This window comes from Rhipicephalus microplus, chromosome X (assembly GCF_043290135.1).
Source record: "Rhipicephalus microplus isolate Deutch F79 chromosome X, USDA_Rmic, whole genome shotgun sequence".
In the NCBI taxonomy this organism is placed as follows: domain Eukaryota; kingdom Metazoa; phylum Arthropoda; class Arachnida; order Ixodida; family Ixodidae; genus Rhipicephalus; species Rhipicephalus microplus.
In genome coordinates, this window is record NC_134710.1 from 220,169,994 (window position 1) to 220,187,202 (window position 17,209).

Consider the following 17,209-nt stretch of genomic DNA (forward strand, 5'->3'; position numbering starts at 1 on the left):
ATCGAAAATGCAGCCGCCGCAGCCGGGATTTGATCCCACAACCTGCCAGTCAGCAACCAAGTACCTTAGCCACTAGACCACCGTGGCGGGGCTGACGGATGGTGAAAGTCTCTAATCAGAATAAGAGAAAGATGCAATGGCAAGAAATTCCCACTAACTGGCAGAACTGATGCTTCGCCAGACAGGAGACAGCAGCAGAAACAAGGCACAGCCGCGAAGTAAACAAGATGAACTGACTGAGCGATGCAGGCGGCCCTGCGCATAGTTGCCCGCCGGGCAGCGGCTCGACGCTCAAGGTTACGTCCCATCCCCACACGTTTCTCTCTCCAGTGCTCGCCACTGTGCGCGCGCGTGCTGGGGGGGGGAGGGTTTCTTGGTTGAAGTTTGCTCGCTCATAGCGCCGTTGTTAATTAAAACATCGCAAAAAAAAAAAACTCCGTAGACTTGTTGTAAGAGGTCCCAAATGCCAAATTTGCAATAAATTTGCTAATTCAAAACCTCTTCAGTGTCCCTTTATTAGACCTGGGGTCATATTTCCAGCACATATGATTCTCTCCAAAGATTAGTCTTAGGTTCAGAAGCTGTAGTTCGTTATTTTTAGGAATTTCGTATGTAAAGGCGAGGCCCATACCATACGGCCTGAATAACATGAAAATTTTATCAAGACCCTCGCAGTGAATGCCAGTATTGAAAAATATAACAATCATCAACATTGCGGAAAACGCCACTACACAGCACAGCAAGATGATCTTCAGACAAATAGAAGGCCATCTTGCTAATCTGTACAGAGGATTAATCAAATTTATGCACATCTTTTCACATACTCACCACAACTTTTAGTGGAACACTGTTGAGGTCTGGCTGGCAGGCGGGATCACCACCTGCAAGAGATTAGGTTCGCTGATTGAGTATTGATTATCATACAGAAAGCTTAGGTCAAAACAGACTCCAAAAAGTTTTCTATATCCACCTGCCCATTAACCCATTGATGGATAATGGCTCGAATGAATGTGACCCGCTTTTTCTTCAATAGAAGCTTTCTCTGCCGTTTCATGTTGACATCGGCTCAATGCTTTCCCGCTACAGTGCTTCAGGAACATTTAGGAAACCAAAAAAATATATTTGGCACATTCACGATACATAGTATTGGTGGTGTGTTCAGTTTAAATTCATTTTGTAGTGTTGAACTTATTTTTAAAAGTTGTGTCACATCGTGTGCAACATAGCTAATGTTATAGACTTATGGTATTTTTCTCTTTTTCTGAATCTTGAGAGAAGTAATTTCAGACAGATATGCGAGGTTTAACTTCCGCAAAACCACCATATGACTATGAGACGCCGTAGTGGAAGGCTCCAGAAATTTTGACTACTTGGGGTTCTTACGTGCGCCCAAACCTGAGCACACCGGCCTACAACATTTACGCCTCCATCGAAAATGCAGCAGCCGCAGCCAGGATTTGATCCCGCGACCTGCGGGTCAGCAGCAGAGTACCTTAGCCCCTTGACCACCACGGAGGGGCAAGAGAAGTAATTTTGCCATGCAACTATGGATTTGCTCTCAAAATTAGAGCAATATATCAGCTAAAAATCATGTAGGAAATACACTTGACAAATGATGAAGCAATTCCTCAGTCAACCTAACTACATAACATGCATTCACAGCTGTTTTCATCAAGCTAGAAGGGCATCATTGTATAACAAAGCAGCACTTTGTTAGAGAAAGTTTTTTATATCCTTTTTTACCACTAAGAGAGCAATGGCAATTACACCAAAGCTGCGGCTAAAATGCTATTTCTGAAATTGAGGGCCAAAGTAAAAGAATGACAATATTGATGCTTTAGACAGCCAGGAAGAGAAGGAGAAGAAAATGCACAAGATCTATGAGAAAAGCTAATATCTCGGGCCTGAACATAGTTCACAAATCTGACGCAGCAGTTGTAAACAAACATACAGGATTCAAAGCATTCAGTGAAGTCACGTCGATGTGGTTTGCAGTGATTCATGACCGTAATTTTATATGTGGGCAGAAATTCAGGTGTAACAGGTGTTTGTCCTTACCTACACAAACCAAAGAGACAGAAAGAAGCTAAAACAGTTAATGTGTGCGAAGACTTCAGACAGAGCCACTGGGCTGAACAGATTAGGTAAAAGCAGATAGTGTACCACATATGGAAATAAGGTACCCCCAAATTTTTCTTTGCACAGTTTTTGAAGTCTCCCTCTGTACTGCTTGTATAGGGGCCTTTCATTCTAGAAATTTGGCAAACGGATTACAGCTGGGTGCCCTCGTCACACAACAGGACAGGTGGTGTCCTACTTTTTCAAAGACACTTCACGGGTGAATCAGACAGATACATGCCAATTTTTCTCACGAACTAATGGTCATATTTTGGTAAAACTTGCTTCAAAGTATTTCTAAACACGCTATTTAAGAATCTCTCAGGCATAATTTTGGTTATCATGTGAAGAATATTGACGATCCCACAAAGGGTTAAAGCCATCCATGGCAAAAAGCTAATTACATAACTGCCAAACTTGAGACCTCAAAACTTGGAAGATTCGCTAATTGGGAAGCAAGACGCGACAGAAGGAAACAGTTGTACATAATAATGTATAATTTCTTAGAGCCACAGCGACATCATTAATGAACAACTGCTAGTAAATGTTGTAGACGTCAGCAATCATACAGGTGCTCACAATTATACAGTGTCTGTACAAATGCGCAATCTTCTGTGTCCCGTTACAGTTAGTTGCCCCTTACCAATCTTTGTGAGCTTACATGCATAAGACTAGTGAACCATGGAAAAAGTGACAAGTGTTCTCCCCAGCATCAAAAAATTTTAGAACCGACGTCCTTATTGGTTACTTATTTTCTGTTCACAGCGGCGCTAGCGTACTTGTTCATGAGATTTATGGGAGTGCTAGTAAAATCAGGAGAATTACTTCAAATTTGGGAGTCTCCCGACAAAATCGAGAAACTTGGAAAGTATTTAATTAACCTTTTGCACTCCACTGAGAGTCATCACACACTGCTTAAATGTTGCTGAAAAACTTAGGCACAATATCAACTGCAAAAGGAAAAGTCTTGGAAGCTTTTCTTGCACAGTCGTTTTTCTTTCACAGTGGTCAAAAGTGGTGTATATACTTCTGTAATAGCTCGTCAAGAGTTTTTTTTTTTACTTCAGAGCGGGGGGGGGGGGGGGGAAGAATCGTAGGTGCAGACATTACGCAGATATAAAGAGCAATTTTGTTTTTAGTGTTTTCAGCTGTACTCACATTTATTGAACTGCAGTACATGCTTGTATAGCAAGCAAAAAAATAAGCTTACTCACTTTTGTGATGGTGCATGCTATTCATTGCCCTTATCTTTCTCCTCTTCATTTACTGTTTTTACTAAATATATTTTACTTTGAAAGGGGGGTGAGGGGGGTTTTAATATTTACGGTGCAGCTGTTACATGGGTGCGGCCTTTACACAAGTAGATTGAGTGATTGATTAATGGGGTTTAACGTCCGAAAACCACCATGTGATTATGAGAGATGCTGTAGTGGAGGGCTCCGGAAGTTTCGACCACCTGGAGTTTTTTAACGTGCAGCCAAATCTGAGTACACGGACCTACAACATTTCCGCCTCCATCGGAAATGCAGCTGCCACAGCCGGGATTTGATCCCGCGACTTGCGGGTTAGCAGCCGAGTACCTTAGCCACTACACCACTGTGGCGGGGTCATTACACAAGTATATACAATATTTTCAGACCACAACATTCAGTAAAGGCTTCAAAAACAAGCCTCATACAACATTTGTAAGAATTTCTACAACAAATAATGTATACCACTTCCACAGACAGCATCTAGCAAAATAATAAAATGGTAATGACATACAGAAATTGCATATAAAATGGGTGCTTGACCGTGTTCGTACAACATAGCAGAAAAAAACAGCGCAAAAACAATGGAGTCTAGAAAAAGGAAGACACAAACAGCTGCATCACTCCCATGAAATTATATCCCTATATATTTCCTAATTAGTAGTAGTGCACTATCCAGAACTTACATATCAGTCCATAATCCTGCCTGAGCATGCTTGAATTTGCCTTCTGATACAATTCTGATATCAAGCTTGATATGAAAGATATCACACCTGTGTAAAATGGCATGGTTACTCAATGTTACTCAAAAAACGCTATGATAAAGACCAAAAGAAGAAAATGCAAAATTCAAACCACTTTTCAAGTGAACACAGAAATGCGTGGGATTGTTAGCACACATTCAATGCTAGAAATATTTCATGTAGCTCATTCTTTTTAAGATGATTTGACTAAAGATTCGACTGCCAAGAGCACACAAAACTCACAAAGCTAAGTCATCACTTTGATTTTAGCAGCCAAAAATTATTCAGAAGCCTCTAACTACACCATGCCTTATAACCATAACGTGGTTCTGGCAATGGAAACCACACAATCAAAATGTCTTTTTTTTTAAAGATGAAAAATATGCATTTTTTCTTTTTTTGAAGCTTTTTTTTTTGCAAAGTATATGTATATATGTATGTATGCACACACACACACACAGTCAAGTCTCATAATTCGAACTTAACACGCTTAATTCGAAATCGCAGTGAGGTCCCGTCAAAGCTATGTGTACTCCAATGGGGGAAAACGCCCGATAATTCGAACGCGCAAGCACTTGCAATGGTTAATTCGAACATAGCGCACTCCGAAAATGCCCTCAGCACCTTGCCCAATCCCGGGGCGGCACCTCCTACACCTCAACGTTGCGCGTGAAGGAAAATAAAAGAAAAGGCTGCAGTGGAATGTTTGCACCTTCTCAAACGCCGATCTGCGACGCGCCGGTGCCACGCTTCCCCCTTTACCGTTCCCTGCCACACAACCCTTCTCTTTTCAACAACAGTGCGAGGAGAGCAAAAAAAAAAGCTGCCGTGGAGTGTTGGTTTTTTCCTTCCTCCATGGATTTCTCTCAAATGTCGATCTGCTTCTCTCCGCGTGGAGATGCTCCTCCTTTCTCGTCACGTGGTGGCCCCGCTGTGGCTGCGTAGCGGACGCAGTCGTTGTCTTTCAAGAGTGTCGGCGCTGGACACCGAGCGCAACTACTCTTGCTAGGAGAATCTTGAAGCCGAAATAAGAATGCTTTGCAAGCTGCGTGGGAAATTGATTGACTTGCTGCAAGGCAAACGTGTGCAGACGCGCATCACCGATTACTTCAATCAATGATGGATATCCTGTGATTTGTAAATAAATGTAAGTCGTATGAAACTTCCCCCTCATGTGTTAGCTCAATGCACATGCGCTGCTGCATGAAGAGCCCTTCGTTTATTTATTTTCATTAATTCAAACTTCTTTTAATCCGAACAAATTTTGGGCCCATCCGAGTTCTAATTAGCAAGATTCGACTGTGTGTTTATATATATATATATATATATATATATAGTGGGAGTAATAATTTAATGGGTAGTTAGTCTTCGTGAAGGTATGGGATATGGCACAACGGGAGCGTTGTCAACAAGATATATATATATTTTTATTTCCCAACAGTTTCGGGAGGGGTCCTCCCTTCATCAGGGGATGAGTTATACTAACATGAACTTCCAAACTTCGTTGCTGCCACGTCCCTCTCGCTTTGAAAGATGTTTGCGAGAGTGAGACAGAACTAAAAAAAGAAAAAAAAGAGAAGATGATGATGATGTGTGGTGCTTTGTGGCGCAAGGGCCAATTGATGGCCAAACAGCGCCATTTCGATGAGTAGAGATGAGACAATGATATGTTGCGTGGCTGTATAGGGGCCTTAAAATTCCTCGCGATAATGCGGGTAAAAACATAAGTATTAAGATCATGACGGTGGCGTGATATGCATATTAAAATGGGTGACAAAGATTTTGATAATAAAAACGTAAAAATATTTGGCACTAGCACACGTGCCTCATCAGTGCCCTTGTGTCCAAGGGCTGCGAAGCAAGTGCTTTTAAATGTAATCACTGCAGCAGCAACCTCTCTTGAGAGGTCACGCAACGCAATGCCTGGGTATATTACATAGTAAAAATTGACATCTCTTAAAAAAGCTAACAATGATTTATGGGTGAAAAGTGGTTCCCTACCGACAAACATTGCGGGGTGTAACGGTATATGTTGTCGGTAGTGTAATGGAAAGTGTTGTCTTCTTAGAGTGTCTAACTCTTTACATTGGATTAAAACGTGAAGAACTGTCAATGCCTCACCACAATTGTCACACAGTGGTGGATCACCACCGGACAAAAGATGTGTGTGTGTCGTGTATGTGTGTCCTATCCTAAGTCTTGTTAGTGTTACCTCTGTTAGACGAGATTTTGATACTGGTGGCCAATGGCCAAGGTGTGGCTTGATAACGTGTAGTTTGTTTTGTGAGTGTTTATCCCACTTGCTCTGCCAGTAGTCCCTGAGGTTTCGTTTGAGAGACAGCTTCTGATCAAGGACCGGGATTGATATGGGTGTAGGGGCAGTGTTTTTGTGGACGGATGCAACGAGCTGATCCGCCCTCACGTTGCCTTGGATCTCACGGTGCCCTGGCACCCAGCACACTACAACATGTTGGTTGAGTGTGTAGAGTGTGCAAAAAATGGAGTAAAGTGAGACAAGGACAGGGTTTTTTTGTTTTTTAAGACTGTGCAGAGCCGTTACCACACTGAGGGAGTCTGTATAAATTACTGCTTTTTGTATTTTTAATTGTTTGATGTGTTTAGCTGCCACAAGTATCGCGTAAGCTTCCGCTGTGAAGATACTTGTGCCTGGATGTAGAGGGCCAGCATCCGAAAAGGAAGGGCCAACAGCAGCGTATGACACTGAGGAGTTGGTCTTAGAAGCATCTGTAAAGAACTCAGGACGTGTGTATTTGTGTTGGAGTTCCAGGAGGTATGTTCGGATATGGCCAATAGGTGCATGTTTTGTTACTTCTAGGAAAAAGACATCGCAGTCTATAGTCTGCCATTGCCACGGTGGCGGGTATGCTACAGGAGCCATTAAACTGCGTTCAAGTGACACTCCAGTTTCTTCAGCTAGACCCTTCAGGCGAACTGAGAGGGGCTGCCTCATCGAAGCCCTGTTTTGAAACAGAATCGAGCTCGACAAATCATTAATAGTAGAGTATGAGGGGTGCTTCTTGTCTGCTTTCACTTTAAGGAAATAAACAAAGGACATGTATGTTCTCTGCAGATGAAGCGACCACTCATTTGACTCAACATAAAGGCTTTCTACGGGGCTGGTGCGAAAAGCACCCGTAGAAAGGCGGATGCCCAAATGGTGCACGGGGTCCAGCATCTTCAAAGCACTTCGAGTCGCAGACTGATAAACAACGGCCCCATAATCTAAGAGGGTGCGAATTAGGCTTTTATACAGGTTCATGAGGCATTGCCTGTCACTACCCCAGGTAGTGCGTGACAACACTTTTAAAACATTCATGGCTTTTAAACATTTTGTTTTTAAATACTTTATGTGTGATACGAAGGTCAATTTGTTGTACAAGATTAAGCCTAGGAATTTATGCTCCGCATTCACAGACAGACGTTGACCGTTCAGTTCAATGTCAGGTTCTGAGTGCACGCCTCTCTTTCGGGAGAACAAGACACACGTGCTTTTTTCTGGGTTCAGCCAGAGTCCGTTTTCCTCTGCCCATTTGGAGAGCTTGTTTAAACCTAACTGAACCTGCCGCTCACACATTGCTAGGTTGCATGACTTAAAGCCAAGCTGGACGTCATCGACATATGTGGAATAGAACATGTTGCGGGGGATGGACAGGTGCAAGGAATTCATTTTAATAATAAAAAGTGTACAACTAAGTACACCACCTTGCGGTACTCCCGTTTCTTGCACAAATGTTTGGGAGAGAGTACTGCCCACACGGACGCGGAATTTCCGATTGGACAAGTAACTCTCGATTATGGAAAGCATTCTACCGCGCACACCCAGGTGAGACAAGTCTCTTAATATCCCAAAACGCCATGTTGTGTCGTAAGCCTTCTCGATATCGAGAAACACTGAAAGGAAGTATTGTTTGTAGACAAAAGCGTCTCGGATCTTTGCCTCGATACGCACCAAATGGTCGGTGGTGGATCTACCCTCTCGAAACCCACACTGGAACTGGTCGAGCAGATTGTGTGTTTCAAGGAAATGTAAAAGTCGGCGGTTTATCATTTTTTCAAAAAGTTTACAAAGGCAGCTGGTTAGTGCAATGAGCCTATAACTTGAAACTGAGGAAGGGTCCTTGCCCTGTTTCAAAATAGGGATAACAATAGCCTCTTTCCAGGAAGCAGGGATGGTGCCTGAAAGCCAGATAGCATTGTATAGAGAGAGTAAAGTTTTTCGCGTTTCGAGCGGCAGGTTTTTCAACATTTCATATGTGACACGGTCGTAGCCTGGAGCGGAATTATTGCAAGAGTTTAGCGATGTTTGTAGCTCAGCTAAGTTGAAAGGTTGGTTGTATTCCTCGTAATTTGTGCACTTGGATTCTAGTTTCTGCTTTTCTATCTTTGCTTTGTGTCTTTGGAAAGCTTCAGTGTAGTGTGACGAGCTAGACACCTGCTCGTAGTGTGCACCGAGGAAGTTCGCCTGATCTTCCAGGCTGTCACCCTGAGTGCTTACGAGTGGAAGTGTGCGTACTTGTTTTCCTGCTATCCTAACGACCATGTTCCAGACTTTAGCCTCCTGTGTGTATGAATTGATTCCTGACAAAAACTTATGCCAGCTTTTTCTTCTGGCCTGCCGACGCGTTCTCCTGCCACGAGATTTTATTTTTTTAAAGCTCTCAAGGGTTTCCGCTGTCGGCGAGTTGCGCAGCAACCTCCATGCCCTGTTCTGTTTTTTTCGCGCATTCTGACACTCAGTGTTCCACCACGGGACGTGTCGTTTGCCGGGCAGTCCAGATGTTTGTGGAATACACTTGGCTGCTGCGTCAGTAAGAAAAGCCGTGAAGTACTGCACAGCTTCATCTATGCCTAATTCGCATATGTCGGTCCAACTTAGGTGTGTAATCTTTTGAAATTGTTCCCAGTCGGCTTTGTTCACTAGCCATTTGGGAACATGTGGAGGACATTCATATGTTATTGGTGTACTCAAAACTAAAGGAAAATGGTCACTTCCGTATGGATTATTTATGACTTTCCACTGAAGTAATGGTACAAGTGAAGGAGATGCGATACTGAGATCTATGGAGGAGTAAGTATTGTTTGCAAGGTTATAATATGTTGCCTCTTTTCTATTCAAAAGACAAGCACCTGATGAAAAGAGGAACTGTTCAATGAGACGACCTCGTGCATCACATCGACAGTCACCCCATAAACCGCTGTGCGCATTCAGGTCTCCTAGAACCAAATAAGGTTCTGGTAACTCATCTATTAAAGACTGGAAACCATGTTTTTCCAGGCGGTGTTGCGGCGGTATGTATAAAGAGCAGATGGTGACGAGCTTATTCAATAGAACTGCTCGAACAGCCACTGCCTCTAGGGATGTTAGTAGTGGTAGATGACTGCATGCTACTCCTCGATTAACTATAATGGCTACACCACCAGATGACGCCACAGCATCATCTCTGTCCTTTCGGAAGACAACATATTGACGCAAAAAATTTGTATTCTTGGATTTTAAGTGTGTTTCCTGTACACACAGCACTTTTGAAGAATGTTTGTGTAGAAGTTCTTGGACATCGTCGAGGTTTCGGAGTAGTCCTCCGACGTTCCATTGTATAATTTGTGTCTCCATTATGGGAGTAAAGAAGTGCTGTGTGTACGAAATGAGTGTGGCTGGTGTCTAAAGAGAGAAGTGACTTATCTTACAGAGCCTTTAGAAGGCCCCGTAATTACCGTTTTGTCTTTTTTAGAGCGGTCGAGGGAGCCCCGCCGCTCCTTTGGCGCAGTCTGCGCCGGTGCAGTTGATGTGTCCATTGCCTCAGGAGAGACGACAGATAATGTTTTCGTTGTAGGCTTCGTCGTGACAGACGGAGCCTTAAACCCCACCGGGCTGGAGGTCGAGGGGACCTCTTTAGTTTGTGTGGTGCCCTGGCTGCTGCCAAAGTTCACAGGGGCCTTCGGTGGGGCTGTATTCAAGGAGGGTGGGGCAGCCGAGGCTGCTCCCCCCATGGGGGCTTGTGGCGTTTGCCTCGGCACGCTGGGCGTGGTCAAAGGCATTGCCGAAAACCGAAGTGGTGCTGACCCCCCTCGCACCACTTCGGCATACGATGTGTTCCCAGCAAAATGCGAGGAAACGCGCTGCCGCGCTTCACGGAAGCTTATGTTCAATTTAAACTTTGTACTAATAATTTCTTTTTCCATTTTCCAGGCCACGCATAATCTGGAATATGCAGGATGGTCACCCTCACAGTTTGCGCAGTGCACTTGTAGCTGACAGTCATCGTCAGCGGTATGACCTTTGGTGCCGCATTTCGCGCAGGTAATCTGTCCTCGGCAGCTCTGGGAGCCGTGCCCGAACCTCTGACGCTTAAAGCACCGCCGCGGGTTGGGTATGTATGGTCTAACTGGCAGTTTAAGATATCCTGTTGCTATTTCAGTGGGGAGGGTGCTAGATGCGAAAGTTAGTATGATGTGCTTCGTTGGGATTTCCTTATTTTCTCTTCTTATTTTGATACGCTGCACCTGAATGACATTTTCCTCTTTCCAGCCTGTTAGAAGTTCATCATCAGAAAGGTCCATCAGGTCTCCATCTGATACAACACCCTTCACTGTGTTCATGGTTCGATGCGGTGTGATTGTGATAGGCCGATCCCCAAATGCTGTGAGTTTATGTAGTCTTTGGTACTGTGCGTTGTCTTTTATTTCAAGTAACAAGTCACCACTGGTGGTCTTTGTGGCCTTGTAGCCTGCGCCCAGCGTTTCTATGAGACATTTGGACACAAGGAAAGGTGAAATACTTCTAGCTTTCTTTTCTGTACTTTCACAGTGGATAATGTGGTACTTGGGGAAGTTATCTTTTTTGTTCGGAACAAATTCAAAAATTGCATCGGTGCGTACCCGCTTTAAGCCGGTACAATCAGACATTAGGGGGAACGCTCCATGCATGCCTTTCTTATTTTTGTTCAGCAACGTTGGCGGCCACCCACCACGGAGCCCAACGAGGGGACGCTACAAGTTTGCGGATGCTGAAAACTGCAGACGCCAGCCGTACAACGCCACTATAACCCAATGCGCCTAGACCAAGGTAGGCTATTTGCACAGGGTTAACCCTAGCTGCCAGGAAGTTTGGAAGTAAACGGAAGAGAGTAGAAGACAGGACAGATAAATAGTAAGAGATAAAGACGAAGATGCAGGGAGAGAGGGATAGGAAAAGGCGACTGCCGATTTCCCCTGGGTGGGTCAGCCCAGGGGTGCCGTCTACGTGAAGCCGGGGCCAAAGGGGTGTGTTGCCTCTGCCGGGGGGCCTTAAAGGTCCAATCACCCAGCGTCAGCTCAACCCCCAGGATCCCCTTTTCCCCGGACACGGCAAAGCCACGCACGGCTAGGCATGGGAGGGAGCCGAAACTCCCCCGTTAGCTCGGGTCCGTGGTGTCTCTACACACCAAACACCTACTTGCGCAGGCGCCCCTGCGGGGAAAAAAAGAGAAGAAAGAAGACGAAAAAAAAAAAAGAAAGTAAGAAAGAAGAATAAGCACTGTCAACACTGAGAACGAAACCAAGTGTCCGTGTACGTCCACATCCGGTTCTTATGCCGTGCTGGTCAGTTCTCGACGTGTGTCAGGCCACCCAAGATTGTCGCCGCAGTGGTGGGAGGGGTCCGTGACGGTGTGCGTAAGAAAAGGGTTTCCCCTTAATGGGTTGGTCGGCTCTTTACCCTTCATCTTCGTCCATTTCCTTTCAATGGTCATCAAGTGGTAGGCGAACATAAACACTTTGTATGTGCATGTCAAAAAAAGAAAAGAAAAAAAAAACAAGAAAGGAGAGTGTACACGTACGAGTCAGTCAGAAAAAACAAACATGGTCTCCAGCTATCAATCTTCGTCACAAATTTTCTCCTGGCTTACTTCTCGGAGGCAGGAGAGTCTTCCGGGGTCCTCGTTAATGCCGGCTACTAATGTTCAAAGTTTGAAAATAAAATATGCCTCACGCTGTTCGCGCTCGCGCCTGTTTGAGAAACCGGACTGCAAAAGAGTTACGCTGATATTTTCAAAACTGTGGTTTGGCAGGCGCAGATGTCTAGATAAAGGTAGCTTCGGCAGTGAAGTGGTGTGGTACCGGTGATTATTGAACCGCAGCCGAAATGCTGTGTTTGTTTGGCCGATATATTCTTGTCCGCAGATGTTGCAATGTAGCATGTATATTACGTTACTGGAGTCCCAATTAAGGCTTTCAGTTATGCAGAATTTGAAATCCGAGAAGTCCGCTTTGGATTCAGTAAGGCTGTTTTGATTATACAAAACAGCCTTACTCTCGGATATGACGATGAAACTCCCGTGCCACGTGTTAACCAAGAGCAGCCAAAAAATTATGAGAAAAATGTCCTCAATATGTCCAACACAACGCTCACACCCGCTCAGCTTCAAGTTTTGTCGAGAGGCTTAACCTTTTGTCTATCATCCAGTAGATTCAATGAATTTGAACTGTACCAAGGCCTCGATAACTTTGCGCGTAATCTCCGCCTCCGTGAATACTTTCATGATTGCAAGGACTGTACGGACGAGAATAGATTGATTGGTGGTGACAAATCATGGTGTCCAGGTGAGCAGAGGGACAAACACCTCGATATGTATATATCAGCAGTTCAAAAAGATATCATCCAAGTGTATGAAAAAAATCAACCATCTCGAAACAACATATCAAAGTCGGAACGAAGGGCACTCAATGAACTACGAAAAAACACTGAAATTACCATCAAACCGGCTGATAAAGGGGGCTGCATAGTAATTCTACACACGTCGGACTACTCAAAGGAAGCGGAACAACAACTATCAGACACAAAATTCTACAAAGAACTTCCAACGGACCCGACTCCCGAATTTGAAAGGGAGATGAAAGTAACCCTAAATAATCTCCGCCGGGACGAGAAAATTACCGGCAAAATGTTAAAAGCAACGTTATTGGCCCATTCTGTTCCCGGTCGATTCTATTTGCTCCCCAAAATACACAAGGCAGGCAATCCGGGACGTCCGATAGTATCCAGTAACAGCTCATCAACAGAAAATATATCAGAATTCATCAATTCCTTACTAAAAAAACATCCCCCCAAATTTTCCCTATTACCTAAAGGACACAAACCACTTCATCTGCGAAACTTCAAGTCTCGACATCCCAGGCGGCAGTTCTCTGGTGACCATGGACGTCTGCTCACTGTACACCAACATACCCCACCATGACGGAATAGCGGCTATGGTTTCTGAATATGTAAAATCTGACTCATCAACTAGTGTAAGTGGCGAGGTACTGTTTACACTTCTTGAACTTGTACTAAATTATAACCATTTTGAGTTCAACGGCAAGCATTTCCTTCAGGTCAGTGACACTGCAATGGGCACGAAAATGGCCCCAAACTTCGCGAGCACCTTTATGGCTTCACTTGAAATCCTATTCATTGAGGGACGCACCTTGAAACCTTTCTACTACAGAAGATACTTAGACAATATTTTTATGATATGGAACCATGATGATGGAAGTCTTTTCCGCTTCATAGAGGATTTTAACAAATGCCACCTGTCAATAAAATTCACGTACAAAATTTCCAAAACTAGCATTAACTTCTTGGACGTCACTGTCACGGTCAAAAATGACCGCTTGTCAACAAACCTTTACAAAATGCCTACAGACCGTCAAATGTACCTACATTTTAACAGCAGCCACCCAAAGCATTGCAAAACGGGTATTCCATAATCTCAGGCCTACCGGTACTGAAAAATATGCACCGATATGCGGGAATTTGACAGACACGCAGAACACTTAAAGCATTCCTTATTGAAACAAAATTATCCGGAAGACATTATTGACGATGCCATACTACGTGCTCACAACGTGAACAGGAATGATATAATTAAGGGACCTAACAGAGTATCTAAAACGACTTCCCAAACGAACCTTGTACTAACTTACTCCTCATCAGTGCCACGAATCAACAACATACTTTCCCGCCATTTCAACATAATCAGGCAAAGCAAACGACTAACTTCTATTTTCGCGAAGCCACCTCACGTGGTGTACCGCAGGGATAAAATCTGAAGGAGATTCTTGTCAGAGCAAAAACAAACACCCCCAAAATTCAATCAGGGTGCCATCCCTGCAGAAAAGCTCGATGCAAGGTATGCCCACAGATGGTCACAACACATGAATCTAAAGCGAACTTCTCGGATTTCAAATTCTGCATAACTGAAAGCCTTAATTGTTACTCCAGTATCGTAATATAAATGCTACATTGCAACATCTGCGGACAAGAATATATCGGCCAAACAGACACGGCATTTCGGCTGCGGTTCAATAATCACCGGTACCACGCCACTTCACTGCCGAAGCTACCTTTATCTAGACATCTGCGCCTGCCAAACCACAGTTTTGAAAATATCAGCGTAACTCTTTTGCAGTCCGGTTTCTCAAACAGGCGCGAGCGTGAACAGCGTGAGGCATATTTTATTTTCAAATTTCGCACATTAGTAGCCGGCATCAACGAGGACCCCGAAAGGCTGTTCTGCCTCCAAGAAGCAAGCCAGGAGGAAATTTGTGACAAAGATTGATAGCTGGAGACCATGCTTGTTTTTTCTGACTGACTCGTACGTGTACACTGTCCTTTCTTGGTTTTTTTCTTTTCTTTTTTCCCTTTTTTTCTTTTTTTTTTTGACATGCACATACAAAGTGTTTATGTTCGCCTACCACTTGATGACCATTGAAAGGAAACGGACGAAGATGAAAGGTAAAGAGCCGACCGACCCATTAGGGGAAACCCTTTCCTTACGCACGCCATCACGGACCCCTCCCAAGACCGCGGCGACAATCTTGGGTGGCCCGACACACGTCGAGAACTGACCAGCACGGGATAAGAACCGGATGTGGACGTACACGGACATTTGGTTTCGTTCTCAGTGTTGACAGTGGTTCTTCTTCTTTTTTACTTTATTTTTTTCTTTTCGTCTTCTTTCTTCTCTTTTTTTTTTCTTTTTTTAGTTCTCTCTCACTCTCACAAACATCTTTCAAGGCAAGAGGGACGCGGCAACAACGAAGTTTGGAAGTTCATGTTAGCATAACTCATCCCCTGATGAAGGGAGGACCCCTCCCGAAACTGTTGGGAAATAAATATATCCTTGTTGACAAGGCTCTCTATTGTCCCATATCGTATCATATCATATATATATATATATATATATATATATATATATATATATATACAAGGGAAAGAAGTGTATACCTGAGGGCTTGTTTTTCCGTGTTTTAACACAATATGAATGAGATCTAACAGACAGTAATGCCAAGGGAAGTACAGGGGAAGTTATTAGAACCAATGGAATGTAAATAAGAAGAAAAGTGGATGAAAAAATAACCAGCCGTGAGCAGGAATCGAACCTACGACCTTCGAATAACGCGTTCGATGCTCTAACCAATGAGCTACCACAGCGGCTTTCCCTCTATCCACTTTTTTTGGGTTTATATGTGAATTTAGAAGTAGGAGTGACAGTCAGCGCCATCTATAAGCCAAGCAACGAGTGGGAAAACACTCTCTTATGCGCATGTTTGGCGTCAAATAGCCCGTGAACTTATTATGAGCGGGCAGCTGATTAATAGTCCTTCGTATACAACCTAATGACACCAAGTCTGCCAATACGAGACCCTCGTTTAATGAAATAAGGGAAAGAAGTGTATACCTAAAGGCTCCTTTTTCCGTGTTTTAACACAATATTAATGACATCTAACCGACAGTAATGCCAAGGAAAGTAGAGAGGAAGTTATTAGAACCAATGAAATAACTTCCCTTTACTTTCCTTGGCATTACTGCCTGTTAGATGTCATTAATATTGTGTTAAAACATGGAAAAACGAGCCCTTAGGTATACACTTCTTTCCCTTATTTCATTAAATGAGGGTCTCGTACTGGCAGACTTGGTGTATTTAGGTTGTATACGAGGGACTATTAATCAGCTGCCCGCTCATAACAAATTCACGTGCTACGTGACGCCAAACATGCGCATAAAAGAGTGTTTTCACACTCGTCGCTTGGCTTATAGATGGCGCTGACTGTCACTCCTACTTCTAAATTCACATATAAACCCAAACAAAGTGGATGGAGGGAAGGCCGCTGTGGTAGCTCAGTGGTTAGAGCATCGAACGCGTTATTCGAAGTTCGTAGGTTCGATTTCTGCTCACGGCTGGTTATTTTTTCATCCACTTTTCTTTCTTCTTATTTACATTCCATTGGTTCTAATAACTTCCCCTGTACTTTCCTTGGCATTACTGTCTATTAGATCTCATTAATATTGTGTTAAAACACGGAAAAACGAGCCCTTAGATATACACTTCTTTCCCTTATTTCATTAAATGAGGGTCTCGTACTGGCAGACTTGGTGTCATTAGGTTGTATATGAGGGACTATTAATCAGCTGCCCGCTCATAATAAGTTCACGTGCTACGTGACACCAAACATGCGCATAAGAGAGTGTTTTCCCACTCGTCGCTTGGCTTATAGATGGCGCTGACTGTCACTCTTACTTCTAAATTCACGTGTAAACCCAAAAAAAGTGGATAGAGGGAAAGCCGCAGTGGTAGCTCAGTGGTTAGAGCATCGAACGCGTTATTCGAAGGTCGTAGGTTCGATTCCTGCTCACGGCTGGTTATTTTTTCATCCACTTTTCTTTCTTCTTATTTACATTCCATTGGTTCTAATAACTTCCCTTGTACTTTCCTTGGCTTTACTGTCTGTTAGATCTCATATATATATATATATATATATATATATATATATATATATATATATATATATACATAAACAAACACACACACTCAGCCTCTTCGAAATTCAGAAAATGCTTTAAAAAAACCCCAATGAGTGCCCTAAAACAAATTACATGCCGCTAAAGAAGTTCATGAGCGTGTAGACATGGGCATGAACATAGGCGTATCAGCCGGGGGGCACCAGCCCCCCACTGAAAAAAGTTGGGGGGCTGAGCCCCTCACTTTTGATAGTGGTCACTCTTGCTGCGCGCTGGGAACCCGACAAGTAAGGTAAAGCTTTCCGTCACAACAGCAATCA

The 17,209-nt window shown here is 43.7% G+C and overlaps 1 protein-coding gene across 5 annotated transcripts in view; it reads right to left on the reverse strand.

The window, feature by feature from the left end:
• Window positions 1-17,209, reverse strand: part of LOC119187730 (histone-lysine N-methyltransferase EHMT1-like) — a 284,030-nt gene that overhangs the window by 260,306 nt on the left and 6,515 nt on the right. For 4 of the 5 annotated variants that reach the window (XM_075878680.1, XM_075878676.1, XM_075878679.1 and 1 more), the window contains exon 3: window positions 829-881. In XM_075878680.1, the coding sequence (XP_075734795.1) occupies window positions 829-881 (53 nt within the window). Of the gene's footprint in view, window positions 1-158; window positions 405-828; window positions 882-17,209 lie in introns of those variants that run through there. The other variant, XM_075878681.1, reaches the window with a different exon arrangement.